The sequence below is a fragment of the Phyllobates terribilis genome, unplaced genomic scaffold (assembly GCF_046119375.1).
Source record: "Phyllobates terribilis strain yellow unplaced genomic scaffold, ASM4611937v1 Scaffold_1__5_contigs__length_1240528914, whole genome shotgun sequence".
Lineage (NCBI taxonomy): Eukaryota > Metazoa > Chordata > Amphibia > Anura > Dendrobatidae > Phyllobates > Phyllobates terribilis.
The window spans coordinates 253,975,802-253,996,923 of NW_027362761.1; the positions used below are offsets into that span (position 1 = coordinate 253,975,802).

General features: G+C 40.1%; 2 protein-coding genes across 6 annotated transcripts in view; one reads left to right on the forward strand and one right to left on the reverse strand.

Moving 5' to 3' along the window:
* Positions 1–597, forward strand: part of MORC2 (MORC family CW-type zinc finger 2) — a 176,097-nt gene extending 175,500 nt beyond the window's left edge. For all 3 annotated transcript variants that reach the window (XM_073671183.1, XM_073671182.1, XM_073671181.1), the window contains exon 27: positions 392–597. In XM_073671183.1, the coding sequence (XP_073527284.1) occupies positions 392–460 (69 nt within the window). In that variant the 3' untranslated portion in view covers positions 461–597. The remainder of the gene's footprint in view (positions 1–391) is intronic.
* The window catches only part of LOC141256666 (rab5 GDP/GTP exchange factor-like), a 55,246-nt gene continuing 34,545 nt past the window's right edge, over positions 422–21,122 (reverse strand). For all 3 annotated transcript variants that reach the window (XM_073671185.1, XM_073671184.1, XM_073671186.1), the window contains exons 5-9: positions 20,660–20,729; positions 17,817–17,952; positions 17,372–17,463; positions 12,433–12,689; positions 422–9,621 (exon numbers count right to left, since the gene is read on the reverse strand). In XM_073671185.1, the coding sequence (XP_073527286.1) occupies positions 9,307–9,621; positions 12,433–12,689; positions 17,372–17,463; positions 17,817–17,952; positions 20,660–20,729 (870 nt within the window). In that variant the 3' untranslated portion in view covers positions 422–9,306. The remainder of the gene's footprint in view (positions 9,622–12,432; positions 12,690–17,371; positions 17,464–17,816; positions 17,953–20,659; positions 20,730–21,122) is intronic.

The window sequence follows — 21,122 nt, forward strand, 5'->3', positions numbered from 1 at the left end:
CTTTTTTTCTCTTCGGACAAGGAGAAAAAAAACACCTGCATATGAATTTGGCATGAGATACATAAATAAAATTCAAGAAGGTCACAATGCTCCTCTGTGAGTTGAGCACAATGTGTGTTTGTTTTATATAAATTCAAGAATATTAACATTCAGGAGGGTCAGAATGTGATATATAATGTATATATATAATATATGTGTGTGTGTGTGTGTATATATCACGTTCTGACCCTCCTGAATTTTACTATTCTTGAATTTTTATAACACAAACACACATTGTGCTCAACTCGCAGACACAGGAGCATTTGGTTTTCCAGCTTGAGAGAGCAAAGGTTAGAAAATGATTTGTCTTATTTTAAAAGGTCATCTTGTAAAGTTCTTTCTTTCTTTCTAGGATATTGATATAAATACCGACGATGAGTTGGATGCTTATATTGAGGATCTCATTGCCAGAGGAGACTGATCTATTCAGCACAATATGTTTTATTTTCTGATTGACAGGAGAGATTTCTTCTATGGATTTCCTAAGGAGGTTGCTAGTACATGTTAAAAGTTAATGTTTTCTTGTAAAATGTTTTCATGGTTTTTACTTCACAGGCATGTGCTTTTCTGAAAGTTTTAAACATTGTAATTCTTGCTCATGTCTTTGTTTATAAATATTTATTTTTTATTGAAAACCAAAACATCAGAGTCTGGGGTGCTTTATTAAAAAAAAGATTAAGCTGTCCTTTTTTATTATTTTATACCTACAATATGAACTGGCACATCATATGTCACATTCACAAACTTCTATAAACAACTTCTACAGTGAAATTTATAAACTCCTTTTGGCACAGGTTAACCCCTTCCCACAGCAGCCTATTTTTGCTTGTGCTTTTTTCCCTACGCTTCTTCCAAGAGTCATAACTTATATATTTTGCATCTAAATAGGCTTTTTTACGCTATTTACCTACAGACAATGACGCAGCGCTTCAGAATAACACACACCTGGCTGAAATGATATGCCTTCATCATCCACTGGCTTGTATTTGATTCATGCCGCTCATGGCTTGAGCAGTATGAATCAACTGTCAGATTCACTTTAATTAATGTAATTTAATCACCAGGCAGAACATATGAAAATGTTCAAATATATATTTTATAAAAAAAATAAACCAGAGTCCTACAACAAGACTTGCCATACATGTTGGCCAAGACCCCAATTTTAGGAATGGCTAACCATCTAATACTTACGGGGCTGTCTTGATTTATAATTTCAACTTGCCCGATCATTTTGTTCTCATATTAGATAAACCGCCATCAGAGAGGTCTTGCAGCAACACATGAACAGTTGACACTTGGCAGAGCTAGGTATGCATGTGAATAGTTGGGTCAAGTATACAAAGTGTGTTGCCTTCTTTAGTTGGGCAAATGACTAAACATGGCTATTGTAAAGTGCTTTGACTTTCTTATGCTATACTAGTGTAATGGGCAGGATTATTTAAACATTGTAAGTACTAAATTTTATTAAGTTGCTGAGCCCAATTTCAAACAGACACAAACTCCATTAATTTTCTGCTTTGTCTTCAAAAGATCAGGCTGCAACAAAAACATCCGTCATGTAATACTTGGTTCTCAGAGAATCCATTCTGCCGTTCTGTATGTTTTTTGGTCCAACCTGATTACTGAAAATTTTGTTGCTTCATATCGTTAGAAATCACATTTTTTTTTTTTTTTTTTTTTTTTTTAGTGTCTGTGACATCCGACTACTATAATTTTCCCAAATACCATGTTGGGAATACTTGCTTCTGTCCATTCCCTTTCTTCACTCTGTAATGCTAAATCTAAAATAAAGCCCACCGTACACACTAGATGGCTGTTAGCTGAATGATGGCTCAGCTGATCCTCCCACTCACAGAAGACCTCGCTTGCCCGAATGATGGCTTGTTTGCTTTCTATGACAGAGCTATATCTCGCAGCGGCATTCTTCCCGGAGAACAAAAGAATCGGCAGTTTGAAATTGGGCAAGCCAGATCCTTAACTCCCCCCAAAAATCTGTTGTTTTGGGCCCCTATATACTTTAGACTGTTGGCTGAACCAGCTGATATCGGCTGGTTCAGCCAACATTAGTCTGTGTGTGGGGGTGCTTAAGGTGTAGGCTGGTAACTCACAGAATCTAGGTTTAGCCTGATGAATAGCCTGTAAGGTGGAGACAGATACACATGCACATTTGTATATTTGTTTAAGTGCTCTGTTTATTTGTTCTGCTGTAACCAGTTATAGGAGATGGATCCTTTGACCTCACTTAAGTATTGCAACCAAAAGACAGACACTTACTTTAGCAACTCAACACAAGGGGGTTATTCTGGTTTCACCAGCACCATTTCTCATAAATGTAGTTTGAATGTTGACGTTGCGTTGATCGACAACGTCGACATTCTTAGTTGTCTGGTCTGGCAGTATCTACAAAGTTATCCAGGGGCAAAACATTTTTTTTCTCTCTTGAAAACCCAAGCAATAAGTATAGCAAATGTAGCTATACATTTGTTGGTTTGAGGTCCTGCACATGATTGTAATTCTTATGCCACCCACACTCTATCTCTAATTATACATTGAGGCACATAAGAGTTTTTCCATTTCTAGAAGAGAATAGTTGTGTGGCTACCAGTTTCTAGAAGCGCTAATTAGTGAGAAAAAAATCCAAAAGTAAAACAGTCCTGAATTTACAATCTTTATGGAACCAGGAAGCTATGTATCTAGCTGCATAGAGAGAGACACTGGCACCGATTTATTAACACTGGAATTTTGTACTATAGTCTTTAAAGAGAACCAGTGATGTAAAAAAACACCATTAACCTGTAGATATGGGGTTAATCTGCAGGTTAATAGCGTTTTGATCTGCCTTGCGCCCCACTGCCAGCAGGAAATGAACTTTATTCCTCTTGGCAGCCTCTGGTCTTCAGTCATAGAGGTGCGAGCGGCACGGCTTCAGTCACCGCTCAGTACATAGTGAGCAGCAGCTGTAACCGCGCCCTGGCACTGACTGACAGTCGGCTCAGCATTACACCCTACTGCTGTTATGACCCAAATAAAATTAGGATGAGACAGGTTTTGTTTTTTTATACCAGATACTATGCAGTATTTAGAGTATTCTAAGAACTACAGCTGGCAAACTTGACATTTTAGCCCAGTCCAGCTGGTGATGTGGTACCAATAAGTGGCCATTGTCATTAATTGGACATTTACAGATGTAAAAGGGAGACTTAAAACTTTATCAGCCATGGAAGCAGTCCTTCCATTTTTTCTTTTTTACAATAATCACAGAAGGCAAAGCACTAACAAAAAAATGCGTTCATGAGATATGTCTGTGTACTAAACCACATTTGGGGGACATATCATTTATTTTTTAACGGCATGTATTTGGGGCTAAAAATCTTTGCCAGTTGGGTTTCACTAAAATTTTTGCATCGCTTGGATTTTGCTACATTTTTCACCCTGCACATTCAACTAAGATGTAGTCATCATAAATCAGCTGACAAAAGCTCAAAAAAAAAAAAAAAAACCCCTGCAAAAGACCTAAAACCTCTCCTGTAAGGCTTGCCCTACACATGCAACCATCTCATGTGACATTCCCTTCCAGAGGAGTGCTTGCTCGGCTGAGCGCTGCTGCATTCATTATGAAAAAGCTACTAACTGACAAATGGGCAGATGGCTTCTCTAAGGATGAGCGAACCCCAACTGTAAAGTTAAGGGTTCGTACCGGATACCTTGTGTCTGGTACCAAAAACAGACACTTTCCCGGAAGTCTGGTTTATATCCGGGTTCAGATGCCTAATGAAGTTTGTTAAATCACAGCCATGCCAAGTATTGTGATTGGCCGGCACACCACAAAACCCGGCCTGTATAAATGCCGGTTCACAGATGGTGCTGCCATTGTTTTGATTAGGGTAGAGACAGGATGCAGCTGGAGTGAGGGAGATTTAGACTTTGTGTTAGGGCTGTGGAGTCAGTAAGCCAAACCTCCGACTCCTAAATTTCCATGCCACTGACTCAGACTCCACGACTCCGACTACCTCATACATGGCTCATGTTTAAGTGATAAATTTACTGTAGCACAGATTAATCTCGGCTAAAAGTCTAGACCCTTAGATCAGGAATGGGACAGAAATTTATAGGACATTTCATAACTTTCCCAAATTCTTATGAAAAAAAATATTCCCCACAAACTGCATTGAACTACTGTACCCAATTTATTATATATTTCAGGAGTCTGAGTCGGTCCATTTTATACCGACTCCACAGCCCTGCTTTGTGTGTGCGCACTGCTAAAAAGCCTGCGTGTATTCTCTGCACGGGTCTCAGTGGGAGTACTGTGCCAAAAGCCTCTGTGTGTATTCTGTACCCCTGCCTGTGTGAGTACTATGCCAAAAGCCTCTGTGTGTACTCTGCACCTCCGCCTGTGGGAGTAATGTGCCAAAAAGGCTCTGGGTACTCTGCAGCCATGTCTGTACGAGTAGTGGGCCTAAAGAAATAATTATGCTTTACCGGTGTCTGAGTTGTGGCCGGGCCTAAAAAATAATTTTTATCTGCTGTGTCAGTACGAGTTGTGGCTGTGCCTAAAAAAATAATTACACGCGCATGCGTGCCTAAAAAACACTTCAAAAAAATTTGTAGACCATCAAGGAGGTGACAAGGACATAGTGTGTGTGTGGGGGGGTGCTGGTGTAGCTGCTGCTGGTAGTGGTGGTGGACCTGCTGCAGGAAGAGGATGTGTTTGTTCTGTTACTACTATGTGCCCAAATACAACACCTTCCTATTGAGAACACACGCGTCAGGACATTATGCGTCATTTCGTAGGGCCGAATACTGCAGCACGAATGGTGAGGTGAGAACATGTTGAGGCGGTGTTAGACTGGATGGTGGAGAGTGCCTCCAGTTCCTTCACATTATCTTCAATCCCGTCCACTGCAGAAAGCACAGACTTGGCACCTGTGGACCATGGTCCTCCAGCTTCCACCTCATCCCCTTGAAAATCAGCCAAGCAATCTGTGCCCCAAGTCATGCAACAGTCAGTTCTGCATTTTGAGGACTCCGCTAGCTGTGGTTCTGTGGGCCATCCATTTGGCCCTGCCTCACAAGTGTAAGATCTTGAGTGCAATGATGCTCAACCACTTGTTCAGTTGGAGCATGAGTATGTGGGAGGGTTAGTGCACACTGTCAGCGGAACACCGCAGCACATCTCTGATGACGAAACACCGTTGCTAACTGCAGCATCTTTCTGCAGTGTGCAGACCACAGCAAGGACGGCAGGGGTGATGACGGGGTGGAAGATGATGCTGGCCTAGACCACACATGGGGAGGTCATCCTAGTGCTTTGCGCAATTTGGAGAAAGAGGAGGTGGTCACGCCCCAGCAGCACAGCAAAAGAGGGAGCAGGATGCAAAAGCCTAGTGGGCGGCCCCTAGCCAGTACGTCGGCTGCTACTGGCCACCGCCCCGAGGATATGTGCACAACAAAACAAAGCCAGCTCAAAGGAGCTCCCTGGCGTGACATTTCTTCAGCCAATGTGCTGATGACAAGACACGGGTTGTTTGCGCGCTGTGCTGTCAGAGCCTAAAGCAAGGCATAAATCTTCTGAACCCGAGCACAACCTGCATAACGTGACATCTAAATTCCAAGCACAAGGTGCAGTGGAGTACACACCTGAAAAAAAAGGGAAAGATGTGAGCCTCTTCTGCTGCGGTCTCAGCCTCTTCCTCCTGCTCAAGATCAACAGGGCTATCTGCCTCCCCACAAAGAGATGTGGCAGGGTCATTGAGCATATACAAACCGTCACATGTAAGTGTTCAGCTTTCCATTCCCCAAACCCTCGAGATAAAGAAATCTTCTACCCACCCACGAGCCATGGTCCTGAATAACAGCATTTCCAAATTACTGGCCTTTGAAATTCTGCCATTTCAACTGCACAAGTGGACAGTTTTAAAAAACTGATTAGTGGTGGCTGGGAACAATGTACTGCGGGACAGCCACAGCACTTTTCCATGCAGTCCCTCCCAGCCCCGTACACACATGTTGAGGACCAAATCAGGTGTGCACTGCGCAATGCCATCAGGGGCAAGGCCACATAAACACAGATAAGGAAGCACAGACAGGGATGTTACATCTCCCTAACTGCCCAATGGGTAAATGTATTGGCTGCTGGGCCTGAGCCAGAAGGCGTTCTAGCGCATGTCCTACCACCACCGAGTATTGCTGGACGTTCCTCTGTCTAGGTTGTCTCTTCTTCCTACATCACTTCCTTCACCACCTCCTTATCCGGTCACAACAAGACCTGCACCACCAACTTCAGCACAGCTAGGGGGAAAACGACAGCAGTCTGTTCTGAAACTCATCTGTTTGGGGGACAAATCCCACTGTGCAGGAGCTGTGGAAAGGGATCAAACAGCAGACAGTTGAATGGTTGGTGCCGGTGAACCTCAAGCCTGGCCTGGTGCTGTGTGATAACGGGCACAATCTTGTAGCAGCTCTGGGTTTATCCGGTTTGACGCGCATCCCTTGCTTGGCGCATGTGCTGAATTTGGTGGTGCAGAGCTTCCTTAAAAATTACCCACATATGTCAGAGCTGCGGCTGAAAGTTCAGGCAGTGTATGCACATTTTTGGCATTCTCACCCTGCTGCTGCTCGCCTGTCTGCGCTGCAGCGTTACTTCTCCCTTCCCGCTTATCGGCTGATATGTGACGTACCAATAAGGTGGAACACTCTTGCAAATGCTGGAGAGACTGTGCGAGCAGTAGCAGGCAATAATGGAGTTTCAGCTATAGCACACCTGGCCGAGTCGTTTTGCGGAACAACACTTCACCACCAACGAATGGACCTCCATGCAAAACGTGTGTACCGTGTCGCGCTGCTTCAAAAAACTCCACCAACATGTCCAACGCTGATGACACCATCATGAGCCTTACTATACCAATTTTATGCCTGCTGGAAAAAACACTTCAGGCGATGATGGAAGAGGTGGTGAGTGAAACAAGAGGAAGAGGGACCATTCACAATGTTATCAGGCCTGTCATACACACATGGCTCACAGGGTGGGTTCCTGTACCAACAGCGGCCAGGTCCACAACTATCCAGCCAGGGGACAGTTTTGAAGGATGAGCTGGAACGGTGCTCACAGCAGGGTGGCACTCAAATCCGCTCACAGGCATCACTGGAGCATGGCTGGGGGGATATGCCAACTGTTCCTGGGGCTTTGGGAGATGGAGCTCTTTCTGTCTGATCCAACTACCCAGATTGACAAGATCCAGTTTTGGGGTTGTTGCATTGACAACACATTCTTTTTATGGCAGGGTTCCAATGATGACTTGGTATCTCTCATATCCAATCTAAACGATAACAAACTGAACATCAAACTAACCTACAAAACAGAAAAACATATCATCGATTTTTAGGATGTTCTATTTGACATTGACAAACAGGGATTCATCCAAACAGATGTATTCAGCAAATCAACCGTGGTCAATTCTCTTCTCCACGCAGAATCAACACACCCAAATTATGTCATCAACAGTATTCCAACAGGTCAGTTTTTAAGAATGCGCCGTATATGTTTAAACAACATCAATTTTGAACGCCAGGCAAAGGAAATGAAAGAAAGATTCTGCAACAGAGAATATAGAGATGAAGTCATTCAGTGAGGGTACTGTAGTGCTACATTTTCAAAATGAACGGATCTCCTATACCACCCACGTAAAACAAACAAGTATTTGGTCAGATTCATTTTCACATACAATCCAAGGAATGGGGAATTATGGAGTGCCCTCAAAAAACATTGGAACATCCTGCAACTGGATCAGGCATTAGTACCACAGATTTCTAAAAATCCAACTAGAGCGTACAGATCACAGAACCTCAAAGACTTGTTGATGAAAAGCCAATATGACAAAACCCACAATGAATACCGGATCTAAAGACTCCACATGGGGTTGCTGCCCTTGCATTTCATGTATAGCTTGTCCAAACATTGAAACTACCGAAACATTTACAAATGCACTAAATACAAAAGGCTACAAGATTACTCACGCCATCTCATGCAATACCATAGAAGTAATTTATTGTGCAAGATGTTCATGTAGTAAAATTTATATTGATCTGACTACAAGGGAAATCCTAAGGAGAACAAGGGAACATGTTCTGGACATTAAAGCAGCGGAAGAGACTGACAACACTACTGAACTTTAGACTCTACCGCATCACTTCAAAAGATTTCACAATTGTGATGTGTCACAATTAAAGGTTAGTGGCATTGATAGAATACATATAGACGTATGTGGGGGCAATTGGAAAAAACTTCTAGATAAGTTCACATGTTGTGTTTTTGCAGCTTTTTTTTTTATATACAAATTTATTTTACTGTACCAGCAAAAGCTATGAGATAAGATTTCAGAAATCTCATGCACATGCTTGTTTTTTTCCTGACTGAATTGGAGAACTGCACCGATTTTGACATCTGCAGCATGTCAATTCTTTCAGCTTTTTGCAGCATTTTTTCACCCATAAAAAGCAATGAGAAAGTGAGAACATAAGCTGCAAAACATACAACAATCATTTTTGCAGCGTTTTTCCATAGTTTTTGATGAATAAAACTAAACTTTATTAAACATATACTGTCGACAAAGCACACATTACTGGTGCCTACTGGAGTTGGGCACCGAGACGCAGTCTACTACATCTAAGTGTCCACCTCACTATACTGTGAACGGCGGCTATAAGCATGCCGGCGGCTCCCGTAGGCAAATAACTTTTCCCAAGGTGACAGGTTCCCTTTAAATAGCTATTAAAATTCAGCTTGTGTTTTTACTTGTTTACAAGCTTTTCGATCTATGGTATTAGCATAATCTAAAGAAATATATAATTAAAACAGTTAAACTTTAACTAGAAGGTGGAAAATAACAGTATTTTCTATGTATCAAAAGTCTGTAATGTTCGACCAGAGGTCAATCTTCTAAAGAATCATTCAACCAAAGGAGAACTTTATATTATAAAAAAAATTGAGAACGTGCTTTAGAATGACAAGTTTCCAAATAATCTGGATTATCTATAATTATCTTACTAAGGATATTAAACTAATAGTAGTTCCTTCTAATTTGTAGGTTAACAGTCAAAATATTTTACAAATTTGTTTTGCTATTTTTGATTATAGAAAACATAGTACCAATCTGAAAAGAGTCATATAAATATAATAAGAAATAACTGTTTAGAGGAAAATCCTTCATCAGCGCAGATTGAACTGGGGCAATAGCAGCTTAGAATGTATCTTCATTTGGAGCTACATCATACACAACTTGCTGTTGAAGCTTTAGTGTCGAGGGGGAATCTACGGATGATTTCCTGAATTTCTTCCTGTACAGACAAAAGCCAGGCTTCCACCTCTTTCCCCAGGCTCTTGGCTTTTTGGAACAGAAGATCCTGTCTATGTTGCAGTTCGGCTAGGTGCTGCTTGTTCTTCTCCATCTGCTGCAATGTAATTAGTCCGCTGTTTGAAACAAAAGTTGTAGCTTCTGAGCCCTGCATTAAACGATTAAACTCTTCTTGCGTGAGGCCAAGAGATGAGGCCTCCAGAGTCTCGATGAAAGAAGCTGCACAACACTGCAGGAAGGGAAACATACAAAAATGTTGTAATTGCCACATAAATGTTAGGGGATATTCCACTGCTACCTAGGAGTTGTTCCCTGATCATCTGCCATCTGATCTCCAAGTAGAATGTGAACAACATTATTTTTTCCAATTGTGAAAGAATCCCCAAGGGAAAAAAATAGATGCACTTAACATAAATACATCCACTTATGACTATTACAACTCAATTCTATATGAGAAACAGAGTCAGAGACATCTGATAAGGTAATTTAAGTCCATTATGGAGGACTCTTGACATATGGATATCCCATGAGATTATGATTTACATTTATTGGAACATTTGTGAAAATGTAGTAATAGTATTGATCAGAGATATTTCAATATGAGCCAAATCATAATTGTCAAAACTATGTCATAGAACATTGTTCCCTCCACAAAGGGGACAACCACTGTCCACTTCTCTAAATGTCTGCTCCAGTGGATCGACAATTGGGATCAGGAAAAAGAGATTAGCTCTTATGAGGCAGACTAGACATTCATTGTGGTTCTACATATAACCCTTCCTTTTATATTTTCCCATCCCTTGGTTGAACCTTTCGAACATTTGACTTTTTTCAACCATATTAACTATTCAACTACAGTGGTGGCCAAAAGTATTGGCACCCCTGCAATTCTGTCAGATAATACTCAGTTTCTTCCTGAAAATGACTGCAATCACAAATTCTTTGGTATTATTATCTTCATTTAATTTGCTTGCAAGGAAAAAAACACAAAAGAGAATGAAGCAAAAATCAAATCATTGATCATTTCACACAAAACTCCAAAAATGGGCCAGACAAAAGTATTGGCACCCTCAGCCTAATACTTGGTTGCACAACCTTTAGCCAAAATAACTGCGAACAACCGCTTTCGGTAACCATCAATGAGTTTCTTACAATTCTCTGCTGGAATTGTAGACCATTCTTCTTTGGCAAACTGCTCCAGGTCCCTGATATTTGAAGGGTGCCTTCTCCAAACTGCCATTTTGAGATCTCTCCACAGGTGTGGACTCATTGCTGGCCACCTTAGAAGTCTCCAGTGCTTTCTCTCAAACCATTTTATAGTGCTTTTGGAAGTATGTTTTGGGTCATTGTCCTGCTGGAAGACCCATGACCTCTGAGGGAGACCCAGCTTTCTCACGCTGGGCCCTACATTATGCTGCAAAATTTGTTGGTAGTCTTCAGACTTCATAATGCCATGCACACGGTCAAGCAGTCCAGTGCCAGAGGCAGCAAAGCAACCCCAAAACATCAGGGAACCTCCGCCATGTTTGACTGTAGGGACCGTGTTCTTTTCTTTGAATGCCTCTTTTTTTTCCCTGTACACTCTATGTTGATGCTTTTTCCCAAAAAGCTCTACTTTTGTCTCATCTGACCAGAGAACATTCTTCCAAAACATTTTAGGCTTTCTCAGGTAAGTTTTGGCAAACTCCAGCCTGGCTTTTTTATGTCTCAGGGTAAGAAGTGGGGTCTTCCTGGGTATCCTACCATACAGTCCCTTTTCATTCAGACGCCGACGGATAGTACGGGTTGACACTGTTGTACCCTCGGACTGCAGGGCAGCTTGAACTTGTTTGGATGTTAGTCGAGGTTCTTTATCCACCATCCGCACAATCTTGCGTTGAAATCTCTCGCCAATTTTTCTTTTCCGTCCACATCTAGGGAGGTTAGCCACAGTGCCATGGGCTTTAAACTTCTTGATGACACTGCGCACGGAAGACACAGGAACATTCAGGTCTTTGGAGATGGACTTGTAGCCTTGAGATTGTTCATGCTTCCTCACAATTTGGTTTCTCAAGTCCTCAGACAGTTCTTTGGTCTTCTTTCTTTTCTCCATGCTCAATGTGGTACACACAAGGACACAGGATAGAGGTTGAGTCAACTTTAATCCATGTTAACTGGCTGCAAGTGTGATTTAGTTATTGCCAACAACTGTTAGGTGCCACAGGTAAGTTACAGGTGCTGTTAATTACACGAATTAGAGAAGCATCACATGATTTTTCAAACAGTTCCAATACTTTTGACCACCCCCTTTTTTATGTTCGGTGTGGAATTATGTCCAATTTGGCTTTAGGACAATTCTTTTTGTGTTTTTTCATTGAAGACAAATTAAATGAAGATAATAATACCAAAGAATTTGTGATTGCAATCATTTTCAGGAAGAAACTGAGTATTATCTGACAGAATTGCAGGGGTGTCAATACTTTTGGCCACCACTGTATGTTACATTTACGTTTTCAATTCTTTTTCTTTTAAAATCCACAGTTTCCTTAATCTGGACAGTACATTTGCCACAAGTTGTCTTGATCTTATATAATTTCCTAACACAAACTTGATGTCAGTAAAGCAGGCCGTGCACATGAATAGTTGTCTGCCGTAAGTTCATTCAGCCAGTAGATTCCTCTCTCTACTCCTCCATGTACACGAGTGCTTGGCTGAACATTTTTTGGTTGGCAGAGGGAAGAAAGTCGCTGCTAGAAACCTCTGTCAGTTTAAGGGTTTTAAGTTCAACTGCTCGATCCTTATCTCCCTTCCAACCCCTCAAAATCTGACAGCGAGTCAGGAGGCCCCCCCATACACATAATATGATTTCCTTTTGATGCAACCTACCAATACCTTCAGCCACATGCGAGGAAAGTTTCTGACATGCATTGATGTAGAAGAGAGCTATATTATTTCCACTTAATATATTTTTAGAATGCAAGTAAGTAAAGAGCTGGGGATGGAAAGACCATCACATTTTTTTCCACAATATATACTGTAGAGGTGTCTGCTGTATACTTACAAGGTTGGTAAAATAATATCCAGACTCCCCTGTCATAAGTCTTCTGGGATTGCAAAACCTAGTGATGTACTGCAGGTTTGACCACAGTCGGGGAGGGTTTGCCTTCAGCATGCTATATATTAGACAAGATAGTAAATCATCAGCTGTGGCGGGCTCTTTCTTGGAGCTTTGTATGGATTTGTAAAGATAGTTACAAGCTCTAGACACATAGGTTAGCTTGTCTTGGGGAGCTCTCTTTGCATCCATTAGTATTAATGCTGCAACAAAGAAAACACAAACAATAAGTGGTTCTCTGAAATTACAACTGGAATAGTGTTAAAAACTCAGGGCAGTTTTAGCTTTGTTTAGGAGAAAGTCCCCAACTTAGTTGCTAAACATGTCTATTATGTTTAATAAAAAGAGTGTTCTTTAGGCCTTTGTGCAGTCGGCATACATCAGTATAGCAGCAAAAGTAAAGTATGGGGTAGGAGAGTAGTCCATACTACAGCATCCAGTAAAAAGTGTTATTTTTCACAATGTGACTCTGTGGGTGATAGACCTTATTTTATGACATCTGCCACAGGTTTGTATTAAATGGATACCTCAGAAGGCTCCAGTGATGTCACTGTGTATATATGGATGCCATCTCCTGACTCTCCCATATATGTGAACGCTTGGTTCAACTGAGTGTTCATGTGTGATCAATGGTGGAGAAAGAAAGTCGTTGTCGGACTCATTTAGGGCTTTTTGTCTGCAGAACAAAAGGTTCGAGCACTTCAAACTGCCAAATATTTAGCTCGGTCAGCAGAGAGACCAGAAGCCCCCATACACGTTTTACCAAATCCATTAATGTCAGTTGGTGAAAGGATGGATACAGAGTGGTTCCAACCATAGTCATACTAAATGGGTTTTCCAAGCTTATAAATATTGATGACCTATTCTTAGGATAGGTATTTAATCAATTTTAGACTGTTAAAGGGAAATCTGTCAGTAAGATCAACCATCCTAAGCCGTTTATATGGGCACGCAGGTCATAGGAAGATGAATAAAAAGATACCTTGTTATCTGCAATACTATGTCTTATTCCAGAGAAATCCATGTCTTTCTTATGTGTAAATGAGCTGTTCCAGGCTATGGACTGGACGCTGCCTGAAAAATAACTCTTCCTCACACTGGGGGCAGATTTTCGTGCAGTATTGTGTCTGGCCCATAGCCTTGAACAGCTCATTTACATATAAGAAAAATGCGGATTTCTCTGCAATAAGACACCAGATCACAGATATCAAGGTGTCAGATTATTCAGCTTCTTAGGACTTGCATGCCCAGGAGGAATGATCCTACTGACAGATTCACTTCAAGGATCTAGCATCTTACGCCCACCAATCAGCTGTTATTTGCAGCTGTATGTAAACAGTGGAAAGAACAGACCAATTGGGGTTTTCATGTACAATTTTTGTTGAAAAGTGGATCTAAGTATTGAATTTTACGGTCTGACAAAAGGTTAGATCTAACAGGTGCAAATCAAAGGTGGAACAATTTCCCATAGCTGCCTTCATTTCTTAAAGGAAGAGAAGGGAGAAAAAGCACGCTATGTGAAGGACCTGATAGGTAGATGTGACGGAAACAGCCAAAAGGCCACTCACCTATTGGAGTTGTGCACCCCTGCACAACTCCGGTGTTAGTGTCAGGATGAATGGAGCCAGGCACGTCTCACCGCAAGGTACAGGTAGCTTGGCACACACGTGCCGTGTGCTGCAGACTGCCGCTCGTGCTCACCGCTTCCAGGTTCCAAAATTGCAAGCCACGTGTCCGCCCATAGATCACGTGACTCAGGATCAGATGTGCATCACCACAGGTCCTGAAAGTTAGGAGAGTGCAGCCCCCAACCGCAGGTCCAGAGTTGAGCAGCCAAAGGGGAATTTTATAGTGGGGGGGATTTAAGAATGATTAGCTAGAAGCTGCTCCTGCCGCTAACCCCCAAAGGGGGACTGAAAGTGGTCCAAATTAAATAAGAAAGCGGTCTATAGGGCGCTAAAAGAATGAACACTGGAGGAATTTTTTTTTATTTTTTTTTTGGGGGTGGCTAAAAAATTAATTCAATGAGCCCTTTCCACAACGCGTTTCGATAGTAAACTATCTTCCTCAGGTGGTACAAGGGTATGAGCACAAACATAAAATATATATAGATAAAGATTCACATTGATTGGTTGATACTAATTAGTTAACCTGGGTCCAAACAAAGGAAACCCTTCATGTGCTGGTGCAAAGTGTCCACATTGGTTTCACATAAGCCACCGTCACATGATTACAAAGTATCAAAAACACATTGGATAAGGTATAGGATATGGCAATACATGTTGATAAACAGTTATACAAAAATACATCTGTAGTACCTACATCAATTTCATAGAAATCACCTACACATAAATACAAAAAATCAAAACATATTAAGTGAGATATAGAATGAAGTAATACATGTTAAAAAACAGTTATTCAAAACTGCATCATAAAAAAAGAAGAAAAAAAAACAAAAACATATTTCAAACATAGCAATAATAATTCCATTAGAAAGGAGAAGGAAATGACCTTAAGAGCTGGTTACATTTTCAAGGGCCAAATTCAGACCCTCAGGGGCCAACGTACCCAACTTAAAGATCCAAAAACTTTCTTTATTAATCAAACTCACTGGTACTATAAGAGAATGGACAGGTAGAAGAATAAATTATATGTATCAAATAATGGAGGGGGAAGATCTTAAACCTTTCTCGCAGTTGCAGAGTGAATTCTTACTGCCAAATACAGAATGGTATCACTATGGGCAGGTTAAACATGCAATTAGATCCCAAAGAGCCAAACAACGACTGGTAGTGGAAGCAGATCTAGTATTGGAGTATATTTGTCAGGAGGGTGGTACCAGGGGGGTAATCTCGGGCACGTATAGAGACTTAATGTATACTTTCCTCCTGGAGTTTCCATTGAGAGGTTATGTTATGTTTCCATTGCAATTTAATGCCCTGAGTAATATTGTATGATCAGAATATGTTTAATAAAAATGTATTTGATTAAAAAATATTAATCAAACTCACTAATCGGTCGTGGACAGTATCAGGTATATGGTCTATAATAGTAAGCCTCATATCTCCTGGATCTTTTTGATGAACAATGCTAAAATGTTTGGATACGCTGTGTAATTGATAACCTATCCGAATGTCATGTCTATGTTTATTTAGACGTGCGTGCATAGTTTGTATCGTTCGACCCACGTACTGGAGGTTGCAAGTGCACTCAAGTAAATAGATCACATGTGTCGACTGACAATTCACATTGTGTTTGATAGAGAATTTTTTTCCTGTGGTATATGATGAAAAATTCTTTTGATTACCATTTTGAATGACTCGACAACATAAACATTTAGGCATATTACATGGAAGACACCCCGAACAGACGCCCTCTTGTGAGGGTTGTATTCTAGATTTCAGGGATGTATTACTAGGTGCTATTAAGTTTCGCAAATTTCTGTTCTTCCTATAAATAATGCTCGGCTTGTTAGGTATAAAGGGTCCTAAAATGGGGTCACCCTTCAAGATAAACCAGAATTTATCCAAAATATTATGGATGGTAACCCTAGATTGACTAAACGGGGTGACCATGCTCCATCTAGTCAAATCTGAGGCTAATTTATTTCTACTCTTATTTTGATCGGTGAATGACTCAATCCTATCAAGATACATATCCTGTGTAAGGGTTTTAGTTCTGGAGAAAGCATCCATCAATAACTTCTTGGGGTAGCCTTTCTGTAGAAATCGTTTTTTCAATATTTTAGATTCCACTAAAAATTCAGAATCTCTGGTGCAGTTTTTTTGGACCCTCCAGTATTGCCCATAAGGGACATTGGTGATCCATTTTGGGAGATGTCCACTATCGAACCTTAAATAACTGTTAACATCCACAGGTTTAAAAAAAGTTGATGTGAACAATCTTCCTGTTAGATCAAACTGCACCATAAGATCCAAAAACTGTAAGGCAGTTTCAGAAAAGGTCGCTGTAAATGATAGACCCCATGGATTGGCATGGAGTTCCTCAACGAATTTCAATGCACTCTCACTAGTTCCACTCCACAGGAAAAATAAGTCGTCTATGAAGCGGCGATAAAACACCACGTGGTTGGCCGCCAGGGGGGACTGCACGATGAAGACGGACTCAAAAACCCCCATGATGCAGTTTTGAATAACTGTTTTTTTAACATGTATTACTTCATTCTATATCTCACTTAATATGTTTTGATTTTTTGTATTTATGTGTAGGTGATTTCTATGAAATTGATGTGGGTACTACAGATGTATTTTTGAATAAATGTTTATCAACATGTATTGCCATATCCTATACCTTATCCAATGTGTTTTTGATACTTTGCATTCATGTGAAGGTGGCTTATGTGAAACCAATGTGGACACTTCGCACCAGCACATGAAGGGTTTCCTTTGTTTAGACCCAGGTTAGCTAATTAGTATCAACCAATCACTGTGAATCTTTGTCTATATATATTTTATGCTTGTGCTCATACCCTTGTACCACCTGAGGAAGATAGTTCACTATCGAAACGCGTTGTGGAAAGGGCTCATTAAATTTATTTTTTAGCCCCCCCCCCCCCAAAAAAAAAAAAATTTCAACTCCAGTGTTCATTCTTTTAGCGCCCTATAGACCGCTTTTTTATTTAATTTGGACCACTTTCATTTCTTAAAGAGCTCCTGAAAATGGAGTGGTGGCATCTAAGCAGATTTCCCTTGCATAATCCTCAAAATGTTTACAGTACTAATTGATTCACCTAAATCTGTAAGGTTTTGTATATCCAAGAAACAAACTTGTCCCACCCACAGATGTTGGAATAGAATGAGTTGACTCCATATAATCTTATTAAAATTATTTTAATCTTATTAAAATGGAATTCTGTTTTTCTTACCAGTTGTAGCACAAGAGACCCCATTCTTCTCTTCCTCACTGTCTTCTTCTACTGGGAGTTGAAGCATCCTCGGTGTGACCCAACTCAATGACCTAAAACAGAAAATGTGGTCATAAGAAACACTGAAACCAGAAAGGGGAATCATGAACATGACAAGGTGCAAATGTTTTGTAGGTTTCCCTCAATGAAATATTTTTCTGTCAATTACTCTAGGTCCACAAACACATGCCCAAAACCATAGGGAGCCTCAAGTTACTGCTGCTTACTCACTCAATGTCTCACAAAGATCTCTATTTAGAGATCACTCATTGCACCATCTGTTTTTCTCATCCTGGTTTCCAGCAAAAACAAAGTACAATCAATAGTCATTAGGTCGGGCATCTGGGGAAAAAGCCGTAATCCTACATTTACCAATGGCATTGGATACAAAATACACAGCACTTACTTGATGCGTTTTTGGAGAGAGAGATCCTTTTGTTCATCCTGTGAATTTTTCAGACAAAATACAGACTTATAAAGTCGCGTCATCACAAGCTTCTCAATATTATCCAACAAGTGGTCTCTCTCATCTGACATGTGATCTAGAACAGATAAAGTACAAAAAATACTGAGCTCTTGGGGTAACTATATATTCTCCGTGTAGACGTTGTTGTTTATATGGAAGCTAAACATTCACAAAGATCCCTGTGTGTGTACATGAGCAATAACATTATTTTTAGCTATTATGTGATTGTTTCTTGCATTCTTTTAGATTTTTCCATCTGTAGGTTCTAATTTTCAACTGTATCTGGTATAGACTAGCGGTTATAATGTCTCATACAGAGCACACAGAAGCATTAGGAATTGTTGCTGTGAATCCAGCATTAGGGTGACACAATACACGTACTATAAAGCAGCAGCACAGTCTCTCTGTTACTTTATCTAACACTTCTCCTTTCCATACTCTCTCCATAGACTTCAAAAGGCAGTTGTAATCTGATCCCTCAGTGAGCTGGCTTAAGACAAGAGAATAATGAGTTCAAAAGGCTCAATGGTGGAGAAAGAAGTATATTTAGCCGATAAAATATATTTTACAAAGTTTATTATATTTACTATTGATTTATGCAAAGTCTGTTGAAAGAACAGCGACCATTGTTGGCAAACAATATAGAAGGTTAAAAGTATAAAAGGTTGTCCGATTACACCATATTGATGACCAGTCCATCAATATTAGATGAGCAAGGGATGATCATTCAGCACCCTCACTGATTATTTGTGCCGTTTTACAGTGGATGAACAAACACTTGTAACAGAACTGCAAATCGCGGATCTATTCAGTGTATTGCGGCAGCTGCCGAGTTCTGCAGAACAGCCCTTATTCTTTTTAATTCCTGTTTCAAATACACTTGATATTCAATTGTTCTTTAATGTTGAATTAGATACATTATGTCTGAAATGTCTGTGTCAAGCGACTAAAGTACGCCATACACATTAAGTAGCTGTTGGCCAATCGTTTGGCCGACAGCCATCTCAGCCGGCTCTTTCATTCTCAGGAGAGCTTGTGTGTTCCTTATGAGAGAGCCGTCACCAAACATGTCCGATAGCAGGTTATCTCCAGGAAACAATACGATCGGCGGTCTGAAACTGGACATGCCGACAATAAATTGTCCGTGGCTATCATACACATTAGATTGTCAGCCAAACCAATCAATATTGGGGGGTTCGGGTGACAGTCTAATGTTTATAGGGGGCTTGTCACTTGCATCCTACTTGTTTCTGCATTATATTATTTAGGAATATTTTTCAATAGGAAATTAAACAACATATTCAGACTGACTTTACGATGAACCTACTTATCACATTAGAAAAGATAAACAGATTAACTTTAAATGCTTTGGGAAACAAAGGAGCTAAAAAAAAAAATGCCACTCTCTAATGGACATGGTCAGACTAACAAGGGGCAATTAAACACATGCACCCATCAACTCCTATTTACAAAGGAGAACAGAACAGCATCATAAAGAGATCAGGATGAAACATTCCTGTGACAGATGGAAACATTTTATTGATTTACAATCCCCAATTGGTACATGGTTGAAATCTTTCAGTATATAGACCTCAGTGAAGGAAAGTCTGTGGATTGCTTGTTGTACATGTGTAACTAGATTCTAAAAGGGAAACTACAGTAAAACTAAAATAGTATTTTACTAAAATCATATGGTGCATTGCTTTGAAGCTAGTACATTTACCATTACTGTACGAACATTTACCTATTTGTTTATTTTAGCCCTCCTTCATACGTCCGTGTTTCCAGTTTGTGTGGCATCAGTCTTTTTCTCGGATACCACATTATAACTTATGGTGCGGTTCACATGTCAATCCTTTTACATGGATCGTGTGTGCAAATCACATGGAGACATGTCCGTTTTTTTGTGGCAGCACGGATAACAAGGGCAGATACAAGCCTATGGGTCCGTGAAAAACACGTACAGCACACGGATGGTATCTGTGTGCCATCTGTGTTTAACATTAAAGTATAGGAGAAGCTTTGTAATTTGTTTATTTCTTTATCCATACCGGAAAAACACTGATGGTAAAAATGAACACACGGATGTCACATTGATGGAAAACACTGATGACAACAGTATCTGTTTTTCACATAAGTGTTTTATACGGACATGTGAAGGGGGCCTCACGACTTTATATAGCGCCATCATATTCCAGAACGCTTTACAGACATTATCATCACTATCCCCTTTGGGGCTCACAATCTAAATTCACTATTATTATGTCTTTAAAGTGTGGAAAGTGATGAAACCGGAGTAGCCTGAGCAAAGCGTTGTAAACACAGGCACACCGTACAAACTCCTTGCAGGGATTCAAACCCAGGGCCCCAGCGCTGCAAAGCAACACTTTTAACCACTGAGCCACCATACAGTCCTATGAAATGTACTTCCTAATATACAATACTATTCATAGTTAAATTGAACGTTACAGCAGGATTTACCCTTAAAATCTAAGAGCTCATTATCAGGCTCTGAATATAGCTTTTAATGATCCGCATATAATCCATATACTATACCCTATTATTGTAAATTTATGTATGATTTACATACAATATATCATCTGATTCTAAATGTATTTTGATATTGGATATTATTTTTAGAACTTCCACCTAAAACATAAAAATACTAATACATTAAATTCAGTTTTCTATAATGTTTCTACAACTTTATAATATACATTTTTAAGAATTAGATGTGGAAGCTGTATTTCTATTGACTGTGTACAGTTTGGATATTCTCTCACCAGGGAAGTAGAACACAATTTGTTGGTAGAAGCTTTGTACTTCTTCTGCTTTTTTGTCCACAGTTATAAGCTGGAAGACAAACATTATTTATGAGTCATACATCAATCTCATCATGAGATCTACATTACAAGGGCAACAAATCCTTCTGGCTGTGAAGTGCAAATATTCCACAATGCTTTTCACTGACTATCTTCTCCCACATCAATCTCAGGACATGGAGGGGTTTACAATCTATTTCCTTTATTAAATAAACAGCTACACACAAACAGAGGGGCCAATTAAACTGAACATGGTTTTCAAGCATAAGAAAAAAAAATATATAAAACTACAGTAAATACATTGATACATATATTCTTATGCTGCTGATTCATATCAGTATGAATTATTTTCTTATGCTTTATAATTTATCCCTTGCTTAAAAACCATGTTCAAGTTAACTGGCCCCTCTGTTTGTGTGTATCT